The 13,773-nt window shown below is 32.3% G+C and overlaps 1 protein-coding gene across 6 annotated transcripts in view; it reads right to left on the bottom strand.

Annotated features, from left to right (window-relative positions):
* LOC143233971 (protein FAM117B-like) overlaps window positions 1-13,773 on the bottom strand; it is a 151,039-nt gene that overhangs the window by 16,137 nt on the left and 121,129 nt on the right. For 4 of the 6 annotated variants that reach the window (XR_013018452.1, XM_076470917.1, XM_076470915.1 and 1 more), the window contains exons 2-3: window positions 11,633-11,790; window positions 3,065-3,148 (exon numbers count right to left, since the gene is read on the bottom strand). Coding sequence is in view for 5 of the 6 variants with exons in the window: in XM_076470917.1 (XP_076327032.1) it covers window positions 3,065-3,148; window positions 11,633-11,790 (242 nt within the window). In the remaining variant the exon portion in view is untranslated. The remainder of the gene's footprint in view (window positions 1-3,064; window positions 3,149-11,632; window positions 11,791-13,773) is intronic. The other 2 variants (XM_076470916.1, XM_076470919.1) reach the window with 1 other exon arrangement.

Below are 13,773 nucleotides of genomic sequence, written 5' to 3'. Positions count from 1 at the left end.
AATAAGAACTTACTTCAGCATTATTTGCTTCTTTGTTTGTTTTTTCAAACAAAAATAGTTTTAATTAAATATTCAAAATATTTATGCAAGTTTTAATTGTCTGAAAATAATTTCTAAAACTAAATACCTGAAGGAAACCTACAAAAATAACTACAGCAGGTAGATGGAGAATGCACAGTTTATATTACATACTATACCATCTTTTAGACTTGCATATATGCACTGTGTAGGTTTTAATTTACTGACATCACTGAAATAGAAACCCTTATAACCCAAGCTCTTTTGAAAAGTGGACCTTTCTTCTTCAGGAACAATCTGCTTTCAAGGGTTTCTATTTCAGTTTTATCAAGAATTCTTGGACCTACATGTTTTTAGCACATCATGAATCTACTGACATCACTGTATCTCATGTGCATGTTAAGTTTACCTGTGGTGCCCGACTGTAAATATCTAGGTTTATTTACTTCACCTACACATCTGCATTTACCTTCTACATCTATGTCACTACATTATTTTATTATTTATGTATCTACTCGTAAAGTACCTTTTGTCAGTGGCTTAGTTAAATATATATATATATATTTCACTGTAAAATAAAAGTGCCTTCACTACAAGGTTTTCAAAAATGAATGAGATGGAACAATCTCTCATCAGTAAAATTTCAATTTACAGTTTTAAATTAAAAGTACAGAAGGATTTTTTCTTCTATTTAGTGCTTTACACATATTCCATTTGTTCATACAAAGCTGACATTGTTTACTTTGTTTTTTTATTTAATCAATGTACTGATAAAAGAAATCACAAAGTCAAATATGCATAACTTCTTAAAAAGACATTCCTGAGTAGCAACCTGGTCCACCATGACTCAACCACACCACCGTCTGCATGTGTATCTATAAGTCTACTTTCCATGATTGTATTCTTCTCAGTAGCACTCATGTTTCCATCTGCTTCATCAAGGTATCTAAACACACCTATTGTACTTACAGACAAATATCCCCTACGTATTGTGTGTCAACACCTCAATTTTACTTATTTTGGATCTGATTATACAAGTCTACCTCTTGATCGGTTTGGTTTGTTCTGAATTTTTGTAAAGCCAAACGAGGGCTATCTGCGCTAGTCATCCCGATTTAACAGTGTAAGACTAGAGGGAAGACAGCTAGTCGTCACCACCCACCACTAACTCTTAGGCTAATCTTTTTACCAACGAATAGTGGGATTGACCGTCACATTATAATACTTCCACAGTTGAAACGGCGAGCACATTTGGTGTGACGGGAATTCGAACCCGCGACTCAGATTACAAGTTGAACGCCTTAACCACCTAGCCATGAAGGGCCCTATCTCTTGTAGTTACACATCCAAAGTTACTTGCTCCATTTGTATTTGTAAGTTTACTCGTATCCGTGCATCTCATTCTGTTTGAGACGTGTTTATGATATACATCTACTTACTGTACCTCTGTTAAATGCATGTTTGTATCATCTAACCTTACACACTATAAAAATTTTACACAGACAGTAAATACTATGAAAAATTATTTGTAACACAATGTTCAAGTAGGTATGTAAAAAAATATTTGCATGTTGTACCTATTGTACATGTCAGTCTGAATAATTTACATTTACTCAATATGTTGTAAACTGTAAACTGTCTCTACATACCTTCATAATATACACATATCTACTTATTGATTAATTTTTCTGTGCATTTTCTATACAGCTATAAAAATAATTTAAGATTTCAATTCATTTAGCATTAATTACAATCACTCATTAAATATAAAATAATAATAATAAAACAGATTAACTGTATATAAAACATAAACTACTAAATTATACAAAACATTTTGTATGTCAAATTGATTAATAAATCTTATACTACTGCAATAACCTCTTTCCCTAAATTAAAAGAATACAGTAGGTAGCAGGTGATAATTGTTTCTTTTTCAAATACCAGCTCTGAAACTTTCCAGTGAATTAATAATTAAAACATTGGATGTAATGCTATAATAAGGAAACTTGAAACACGTTAATGTTTTTGTTTCTTATTGGTTTCTTCTAGTGACCATGTTTAAGCACATTACTTGATATACGTTAAAAACATTCAGTATGTAACGACAGTAGGTAAATAAACAACATATTTAGAAGATTCACCATTATGGAATAACAAGTTTCAATAATGTCACACGTCCTCTTCATTCTGAACTGAAGAAAATGTGAAAGTGTTGAAACTTGTCCTATAATGGTTGATCTTAACTTCATTTTAGATTTAACACATAGCAGCTTGAGAATTGAAGTTTTGAGCAATGACAGCTACTTAGGTTAAAAATAACAAATACATCCCAATCGGGCTTTAGGAGGGAAAGTTCATCTGATGGAACTTGTGACAATTTGCACGTATTGTAGTTTGATGCATCCTTAAAGAATTTTTTTGTTAACTTTATGATACAAAATTAATCTCAATTAGTTCTTGAAAAATTACATTTTCTTCATGTTAAACATTTTTAATAAAAGTTGTCCAAAATTTGCAAAAATGTTTGTACAGCTTCTGTGACATACTGTTGGACACTGTCTCCTTGGCAACATGATTTAAAATACTTCAATAAAAGGGAATCTTAACAGCATGCCTTAAGTTAAAATTTAATATTCTGATTATGTTAATCATGTAACAAAAGCAAATATGTTGAAGTAAGAGTAAGGAAATTAAATATTACATATGTAAATTATTTATGTAGTGATTTGTAAGATATTTCTAAAAAAATACAATTTTTTTTCTCAAGGCACAATTAACAGAAAACCATATATAAAAACTATTCTATCTGACCAATATTCTTAAAAAAAAACAGGATTTTGGTATAAAAATGTTCAGAAATGTAGCACAGGTTTAGCCACATAGTACAATATTCAAAAATCATCTTTATACAGAAGAGAATGTTTATTTTAATGCAGTAATATGATTTAAAGTGAATAAAGTTCTTCACTAGAATAACCAACCTACTTTCACACCTTTATTAATCATCCTTTTTAAACTCAAAAACACAGAGAAGGACAAATGATACCTTCATTTCTAACTGGTCTCCTCCATTACCAGTAGACTTTCTTTGTGGTCCTTTCTTCCTATCTGATTCATCCCACTCATCTGTCTGAAATTGCAAAATATTGTCCACCAGTTACATAAATGTTCCAGCATTATTAAACAGTTAAAAACCATACAAGTACATTGTACTTTTGTTTTTTGGGTTTTTTTACTTTTTCAAGAAATTTAGTCATAATAAATTACAAAAAAACAACTATGGGAAAACCATAATATGTTGTAGTTTTCTTTGAAATACTTGTGTTTTCTTATAGCAAAGCCACATCGGGTTATCTGCTGAGTCCACTGAGAGGAATCAAACTCCTAATTTAACATTGTAAACCCGTAGAGTTACAGCTGTACTAGTGGGGGACTGAAATACTTGTAACCATAGATTTTATCCTAGGGGTTTTAACAAAGTTCAAAAGCAAATTTTAAGACAGAAAACAAATATATTTCAAAAACTATAGCTTGCTTATAAATACAAATATTTTAGTCTATGTGATTAGGTGATCTTAGTACTTCATTGGTGTTTGTGAGAGTTAAGGCATTATACTGAATACATTGTTTCAAAACAAATACATTAAAATGTCTACTTGTGAACATCATTTGAAAGTTATAAAATTTTCTAACCAGATCCTGTATTCCAGCAAATTAGGAAAGAACAACTTGGGAGTTAAAATGTTATCTCTCTCTCTCCTGATATTGGTATTGTGCTCAGTTAAAGAGAAAAATGTGATTGAACTATTTATGATTTTGTTTTCAATGAATTCAATCACTTATTTATTTGATTTTCTGAAAGACCTTTTGTTGATCATTTCAGTTAGAAGTTAGCTTCAAAGTGACTCAAGTATTATAAGCTTAGGGGAATAAAGCTTTCATCAATGAGTGCTGACCATAAAGTTCTTTTACCTTGTAGTAACATTTTCATGACATTATGATTCATAAAGATGGCCTAGTTTCAAACTGCTCTTCAAAGTGTTAAATACAAAAAATATAAATAACATACAATTTGAAGTACAAAACGAAGGTGAAAATGCTCACCAATTACATAAATTACCCAGATCAGGCAACCCTTCCAAAGTAAGCAGCTGGGAAAGCAATAAACAATTTTGAAAGATTTGTAAAGATCCATTTCTGAGATGCAAGTCAGTGTTTATACATCAACAATATTCCTATACAAAGTTGGACTGTATGGACTGAGTAAACTTCTACTATCTATGCAAAGCAGTTTGTGCCCATTGGTGTTTTTTTTTTTCATCATAAATGTGCTGCTAAATCCACAATTAAAGAAAACTTAAAATATGAAACAATAAAATTTTCACCATTATCCTATATACTCAGGAAAAGCAGTAAAAAAAGCTGTAAATGGGAAAGAATAAAAAGAGGTTCACTTTAACACTTAACATCACCACACTTATCAATGATTTAGTCAGATTGTGATATTTGTATCTGAAATTACCTGGATGATGTTTCTCTTAATCACCATCAATAAAGTGAGTTGGTTCTTCTTGTCACTGAGGTCAGTTTGGTTTGTTTTGTTTTGAATTTCGACCAAAGTTATACAAGGAGTATCTGTACTAATCTTCCCTAATTTAATAGTGACAGACAAGATAGAAGACAACTTATAAAAACCACCCACCACCAACTCTTGAGATACTCTTTTATCAACTGGGAAGCCAGCAATGATTTTGAAAAATTTGCAAAGACTCATTTCTGAGATGGGAGTCAGTTTTCATACAACAATAATATCCCAGTCCCTATATACAGTTGGCTTGGATGGGTAAGTGACAAGAAAGAAGTGGTCATTACTGAAAAAGAAACATTTAAAATCTGGAATAGAATTTGCAACAAGGCATGAAAATAATACTGCAGATACATGCCAGAAGATTTTATGACCAGACGAAACAAAAATTAAGCCTTTTGATCTAAATTCAAAATGTTATGTCTCATACAAGCCCAACACAGCACATCACTCAGTCAACACCATCACAACTGTCACATATAGTGGTAGGGATACTTCTCAATTAGCAGGGGCTAGGAAGCTTGTCACGACTGAAGGAAAGATTTATGGCAAAAAAGAAAGCTGATGCTAGAGGAGGAAAACCTGTGTCAGTCAAGCAATGGGGAAAAATTACACCATCCCAATGAACAAAGCTGGTAGAGACCTACCTAAAAAGACTCACAGCAATAACTGCTGCCAAAAGAGCTTCCACCAAGAACTGATTTAGAAAACTGAATACTTATGCACTCAGCAAATTTCCACTTTTATTTTTTGCAGGATTTGTTGACATTTAACCTCCTTCACACATAACATTGTTATGTTTGATCATTAAAGTTTTGAATTTTTATTAAAAGTATTTAGCAGATTAAAAAAAGTTATTTGCATTATTTGTATTTCACCAAAGCTGAACATTATTGTTATGGGGTGAATATCTTTGCAAGATGCTGTATACTGCCCCCACAGTTAAAAAGGCAAGCATATTCGGTGTAACAGGGATTTGAACCTACAATCTACTGCGAGTCAAGGAATCTAACCACTAGCCATACCAGACCATATAAATGCCTTAAAACATTCCAATAACAAATGGACAGTTATACTAAAAACAATTTCAAAGAATTCATGAAAAACAAATATTTGAAAACTAGTAACAAATATAAGCAAAACTACCCACATTAATTTACTTGTTTATTTCTCTTCATAGATGTAATTCTTTCATAACATAAAACTCGTACATGTTATAAGACCATGTAATACTACATAGGGAACTTATTTTTCTAAACACTTTATGAATTAAAAGCAGCTGTTTGTATAATCACACCATTCATAAAAAACATTTAGAAAAAAATACACATTTTTTAAAAAAGGATTTTTGGGGGAGAGGGTAGTATTCATATTGTGCTCTTTAATCATACACAACTCAATGAATCAAAATGATTTGGTGTACAGAGCTCAAAATATCCATAAATTTTACTTATAATAAACTGTAATGTTTTATATATATAAAAAAGTTTTTCTCAAGAACTCCATTTTGTCAGTACTACATTTAAAAAATACCTCCATAATCAAACCCTTTCCTAGTGAGAGTAGAGTTCTTGTTGTGAGAACAGTACTTTTATTTTAAATTGCATCCTGTTATACAGAAATGGCTGTTACAAATAAGCCATTTTTATAATTGTCTAAATCTCTTGAATACCCAAAGTGCAAAATTTTTATGGATTTTTATTTGTGGTGCCATTTAATACATGCTGTAGGAGTTTTGGTTGTGTACATAGATACTGACATACACAATACATTCATTATAGTAAGAACTGGTTAAAAAAGGTGATGAAAAACATTCTCTCACAATTAAACCCAATTCATTTTTTACTGATGACTGTTCAAGTAAAACTAGAGCACCAGTAAAGAATTCAAAACTTAAAAGACCACCAAAAACTGCTCAAGAATAGTGTCATGTTTTTGAGGTCAGCCATCTTCTTTCATAAGATTCAAACTATATATCCAAGATGCACATGAAGATATTTTCTGAAAATAAAACAGAAATAATTCATTTAAATCATGTTGACCATGTCTCATCCATTGCAAACATCCCCCCCCCAAAAAAAAAACAACAACAACAAAACATGTATAACCAGCGTGCACATTATTCTATCTTATGAAATAGATAGAATTCTTTTTCAAACCCAGCTGGTGAAATATTAAAACCTTGAATACTGCTTGGAGTTATTTAAGCAATATCATAATGCCCTCTGGTGGCATTTCATTTCAGAAATGAGTCCTTTAATGTGAATAAAAGAATTGATGATCATATCAGAAATAAACTACAACTGCAGACATGAGAAGAAATGAGTTGCATTAAATGCTCCTAAGTGAACAACAAAAAGACATTGAAGCCATTTTTTCTTCTCTCATTCTATCTTTTTCTTAATTTTACTCAAGAGTGTACAAGAGTTTAATAAAATTGACCATTTAACTTTATAGGCATCCAGATTCTTCTGAAAGTCACAGATAGTAGTAACAGTATCGAGTTTGTAAAAAAATCTTGCTGAATTCATAATCTCATTTAAGAGTTTCAACATGAAATCTTATATTTTTCAAAATGTGAAAATTACAACTCATGTAACACATCACAGCCTCATTTGTTTGTTTTCAACTATCTCGCAAAGTTACACAAGGGCTATCTGTGCCAACAATTTCTAACTTAGCAGTGGAAGACCACTGCCAACTCTTGGACAACTCAATTACAGACAAATAGTGGGATTGACTGCACATTATAATGATCCCATGACTGAAGGGATGACCATGTTTGGTGTGATGAGAATTCAAACCCATGGCACTCAGATTATGCATCAAGTGCCCAAACCACCTGGCTACACTGAGCCATACAGCCTCGTATTCATCCACTAAAAGGACCAATGGATATAATTTGTTTTCAACTGAACTTAGGCATAATAGTTTTTGAATGATAACAATTGAGAAATGTATTGAGAAAAAAATTACATTAAATAATACTAACCAGAGAGTTGCAAAGTTTATTTTAAACATTTATTGGTTAACAAATGAATTTAGCTGTTATATTTTTTATAAACATTTCCTTTCAATTCTATCTTCAGTGATTATCCAACTTAAGTGCAGTTTCTAACCAATAACTATAAAATATAAACAGCATTGCAGTCCTAATTAACTTATTAACAGATGATTTTACTGTAGTTTTACTTTCCGTTAAGTGTCAACATTGTTCTTCTCAACACAACTGTGAATAAAACAAATTTCCCACTTTTCATTTTCTATTTAACTCTTAGCATTAATTAAACATTTACATAAAACAATATAGAATTTACTGAATAGTATGTAATAGTTGTTTCTTGAATTATTTCTGTGCAAAAACCACCCCCACCTCCATGGATTCACAGTAAGGCTGAAAGTGTGTAACGCTAAGAACAGAATTTCAATACCCATGGCAAGCATTGTACAGAAAGCACATTGTGTAGTTTTATTAGGAACAAGAAAACAAACAAACAATATGTAAGAATTAAATGTTATTTTACTATTTTTGTCTCTAAATTTAACCAACAATTTTATCTCTAGGTTTAAATAAAAACTACTTTTATTTCATTTAAAAGTATGTGCGTTTCTTATAGCAAAGTCACATCAGGCTATCTTCCGGGTCCAACGATGGGAAATCAAACAGGAGTTTAGTGTTGTAAATCCAAAAACTTACCGCTATATCAGTGTGGGACGCAACGTAAAAGAAACTGAGTTTATTCTTGGCATGTGTGGATGGATTTTGTATTCTACTGGTACAATTTTTCTTTCATTGTTTTAAAAATATATTTATCAGTAATTGCCTAAACATTAAACATAAATGTTTGGCCTCATCAATATATATTACTTTATCAGGAAAGAGATGAACAGTTGCTAGAAAGATGGCAAATTAAATAATAATAAAATCAAACTGAGCATTCAGTGGACTTAAAAAAACAAATATTAAACCTGATAAAAAAAGATTTATTACATGGCCTTACTTATGAATATTGTATGTAAGTTTGTTTTAACCATAAGCAAACGTAATTTATTTTTTGCCATGATCTCTTTTTCCTGCCACTTGTATTTACTGATAAATCTATATGTTCTACATCTAACAGATACTCTTAGAAATGAGTTCTAAGTGAGTTAACTTATAGCTTCATATTTTAATTTCAACACCAGTAATTCAAGTTTACTACAACAATGCTCAGTTTTTGTCTGTCCACAAAATTAGAGCACATTTTGTCATATAAATGCACATGCATGCACATTTTGAAAAAGAAAGTTTTCCCATCAAAAAATCAGTGAGGTTCGTTGTATATTCACAAAATATTAAATTATAATTTAAAAGAAGAAACCCTTCAATTCCTATGCTACAAACTAGTGCTTGTAAATATGCCTCAAGGAGCAATAGACGTCTGATCACATATACATACTACTTATTGTTCGTTAAACCCAAGATCTACCTAGCAAAGTACACACACCCCGTTTCATTATATATATACCTGCCACTCTTCGTTTTGCTTCCGTACCACTGAGGCCCATGAGATACAGGTTTTGCACAAAGTCAGGTATGTGAATGTGGTTATAAAAGCAGAATGAATATTACAATATAATTGTAGAAAATGGTAAATAAAGAAAGTAAAGCCTGTTTATTGCATATAATAATTAAGAAAGCTACCTCTCCCCCCAAACGTCATACTCCGATTCCGAGTTCAAAGATAAACGAACTATAGAAAACTTAATATCAAAATTGATCATTTATTATGCTGAATAAACAAATTAGCCAGACCAAGTTTTCTGTTGTTATTGTTTTACCAAAGGACAATTAATATTTATTATTCTTTCAAGATTCTGTTATTTTGTTCAATAAAAAGTGACGAGAAAGAACTTAAGAGGTTCTTCGACTCATTTTGAGGATGGGAATTTGCATACAGCAAAAACAAATTCATGTCACATATCACACAGAGTTACATTCATATAAGTTGTTTTATCCATTAATACACTTTTGTTGCATCTGGGTTCAACCTCAATTGACCGTTCCTTGTGCTAGTGTGGAGCACATTTGAGCTCTTCAACAAAGAATAACAAACAAGGTACTCACATGCATTGATTTTTAGATGCCAAATAATCATTCAAATATGGAAAGTTTACATCTCTAGACATTTATCACTGTTTGAACTAATCACATTCTGCCTACAGGCTTTATCTTGATTCGATCTTAACGGTATAATCACCGCTACATGGATAAATGATAATCAAATATGCACGTTTTCTGATAGCTTCACATTTAATATCAGATCAGAACTTTACTCTAGACTGTCATCAAGCTGAATACCACAAGGGAGTGTCCAAATGGTTCCCAAAAGGTACTACACTTCATTACTGGCTTCTGCCTGGGGTGGCCTCTGTCAACTTCATTCTCACACCATTTATAAACTGATAAATTGAGCCAATTCTAAATATCTAGATTACTCAATAACACATTAGATATACAATGTGTCAGGAGTTTTAACATACATAAGAGTTAACACAATAACAGTTGAAGTTTTAATTACAACGTATGACTGCAAAAATTGCTTTTGAACGAACTTGTTTTGTAAAACTGGATAAGTTATGATTTGTTTGTTTCGAATTTCATGCAAAGTTACACAAGGGCTATCTGTGCTAGCCATCCCTAATTTAGCAGTGTAAAGCTAGAAGGAAGGCAGCTAGTCATCACCACCTACCGCCGACTCTTAGGCTACTCTTTCACTAACGAATAGTAGGATTGACCGTTACATAACACCCCTGCGGTAACCCCTCAGATTACAAGTCAAGCAAAATAGAACAATTAAAAGTACATTAAAAATAACCATGCTAATCACTAGCACTAAATTATATATCATAATGTATGTACATTAAAAATATAAAATTGTTAACCCTACATATAAAAAAGTAATTAAATAATAAATCGTGTGTTTTTTTTTAAATTAATCTTTCTTTTGCTTAAAGGTTTTACATTATAAGGTAAGCATGAGTAAATGAATACACCCCAAAGTGGTTTTATCTGATCGGCTTCATGATTATGTCCTTCTAAACTATTTATGCACTAAATCATTTCTGGGTCCATGACACACGTTATCATACTAACATACGAGCCACACAGAAGAACGTCAACAAAACCCCCACCAGAACTATAGTTACCCCGTTAAATACCGCTGAGATCACACGCAAAAAAAAAAATTAGCAATTTCACTCAGTATTTTAGATCAGTTCCAAACTGGATATTGTAATCTTCAGCAGAAAACAGGCCCAGCATGGCCAGGTGGATAAGGCATTGAACTCGTAATTCGATGGTCACGGGATTGAATCCCGTCACACCAAACATGCTCGCCCTTTCGGCCGTGGAGGCGTTATATTGTGACGGTCAATCCCACTATTGGTTGGTAAAATAGTAGCCCAAGAGTTGGCAGTGGGTAGTGACAACTAGCTGTCTCCCTTCTAATCTTACATTACTAAATTAGAGACGGTTAGCGCAGAAAGCCCTCGTGTAGCTTTGCGATAAAATTCAAAATAAACCAAACCAGTAAACACATTTTAACTCCAACCAGTAATTTTTGAATTAAATACAAAAAAATTGATATTTTATCTTGTTTTCGTATCTCTCACATCAAATATGCTCGCCCTAACGCCATGGGGGCGTTATAAGTGACGGTTAATCTCACTATTTAGATTTGCGCTTAACAATAATGAAATAAACCAAAAGGGTCCAAATTAAATAGGAATTTGAGATGTTATTTAAACACCACGAATATTGTGTAGGATGAATTATTATAATCCACATAACTACACAGGTATTTTCCCTACGCTGCAAATATACGCTGCTGTTATTAATTTAAAAGCAAAAACAGAATCACTTCAAATGTTGTACGATGTTTTTAGTAACATATATTTTAATGTAACCTTAATCCGTCTTTGTTTCTATTATGTTGTTTTTTTTTCCTTCAGAAATTAAGAGTATGTGTTATTGTTTAGTGTTTTTACCTGTGTGGCTCTGTCCATCATATGTCGGACATAATAGCTGTGATAGTGGCAGTCACGCGGCCACTGACCAGCCAGGTAAATGGTATCCAGAGAAGCGGTTCGTCGAATGTAGGGGGCAGCACTAACGGACTTAATGTTCAACGTCTTTGACTTCTCTGCTGAAATAAACCAGAAGAAATACGTACATACTGAGTCTATCATTCCTTCAAAAAGATCAAATAAAGAAACTACATAAAAAGGGACATTGTAACAAGCATAACATGCCAATAATGTTTACAAGTATTTATTTCCAGGGTATAATTCGTTTTTCAATAAGTTATTTTAACTAACCAACTTGTATAAAGCACAAGGTGTGGTTCAAACAATGCCGTGACATTTTACTCTGTATACAGGATGAGGTTGAATCACACCTGTGGCATTTTATTCTGAACACAAAATGAGGTTCAAACAATTATGACATTTATTGTTATTTTGATTCACTTTTAATTACCGCACAATCACTGAAAGAAAGCAAAGTGTCCACTTCAATATTAGTATTCACACAAACAATACGAGCATTTCTATACTATGATTTTTTTTTAAATCTGATTTTATTTCCACATTAAATCCAAAAGTTACCTGGACATAGTGAATGAAAAATGGCATTTTATTTATTTTGCAAGAGCAACGAATTACGCTTTGCATTTACATTATCGAGAGAAAGGAATGGCATATTAACTTGTATGTGCGCGCGTTAGAAACTTCTCGAATTTTTTCAGTACTACTTGTTTATTTTGAAATCGTTCAGATGTATTTGTTAATTAGTGTTACTTAGTATTTATTCTAAGCATTCTCATTTAGGTTTTATCACTTGTGTACAGTTTACTCAAATAACTGTATAAGAATATCTTCACTATACACCATAACACCAAAAGCATAACAACTATAGCATCAAGCTCTGATCTGTATTTAATCTACACTCTTAAAAAAAAAAATCACACCAAACTTTCTGGTGGAATAAACCAATAATTCTTTTGAAACTCCAAATACTGCAAGAATTCGAGGTCTGTATTTAACTGTGTTGAATTTCTGCGAGTTAATAAAAGCCATTGTTGGACGATGGGCGTCATGAAACGACACGTCATCCTGCTGAAAAATGTATGACCCTACTCATAGAAGGGTGGATATTCGGAACTGTGTAGCGTTGCCCAAAATATTACACTAAATGCCATGACATTCATAAAACACATGATAAAATAAATACTACTGAATTACCCTTCCAGGTCAACTAAAAAAACAGCCCACACCATGATGGTACCCACAAGTTTGTGTAGCTGGTACATTACGCTCACATCCAAAGTATTCTCTCCGTTTCCATCCAAATCGGACATATCTTCCAAAGAAAACAACAAATAACTAGATTGATCACTACATTTGCTGCCCTTCCCATTGCTCTTCATACCACTTTTGATGCTCAATTCACCATGACAGCCGACTGCGTGCATTCATGCCTGTCTGCAAATAAGCAGCTTGTGGGTTGAATATTGTACCCAAAATCCAGTAGAATGAACTTTTCTGATGCATAGTAATATGCACGTAGTCTTGAACTTTCACTGAAATCTCGGTTGAAGGACCTAATGTCGGATGAGCGGCTTCATTTCATGACACGTTTCAAAAGTTCACACAGACAGAGAACTGAACTAATTTTGGGGTGGATGGGTTGATTCCTCCAGTACATTACATACAATGGATTTACAACAGATGCGAGTGGGAAGGTTGGTATGTCACGAACATTCAAACCACCAATTACACCCAAAACGCATTTCTTTTTGAAGGTCATTTGGGTTATTTCTTTGTATAATCTCAGTATATATAGTATACAAACCTTTATTTACCTTATATACATTAGCATACCACATGATTTACACAAACACTCAAAATACGAGTTTAGTAGTACATGTCAATATGTTCTCATTTCATTTTCGATATAAAGCATATACCTATCATTATATTAATTATTAATAATGTATATTTTCTCTGAAATATTAAGACCACACATACATATCAATGTGTTAACATTTGCTGTCTATTTTATATTAAAGGTACACAAACACACCTTGATCAATTAGCGCCTAAAACTGTCGCTTCTTATAATCTGTTCT

This window comes from Tachypleus tridentatus, chromosome 12 (assembly GCF_004210375.1).
Source record: "Tachypleus tridentatus isolate NWPU-2018 chromosome 12, ASM421037v1, whole genome shotgun sequence".
Classification (NCBI taxonomy): domain Eukaryota; kingdom Metazoa; phylum Arthropoda; class Merostomata; order Xiphosura; family Limulidae; genus Tachypleus; species Tachypleus tridentatus.
This window is presented reverse-complemented; position numbering and strand designations above follow the sequence as displayed.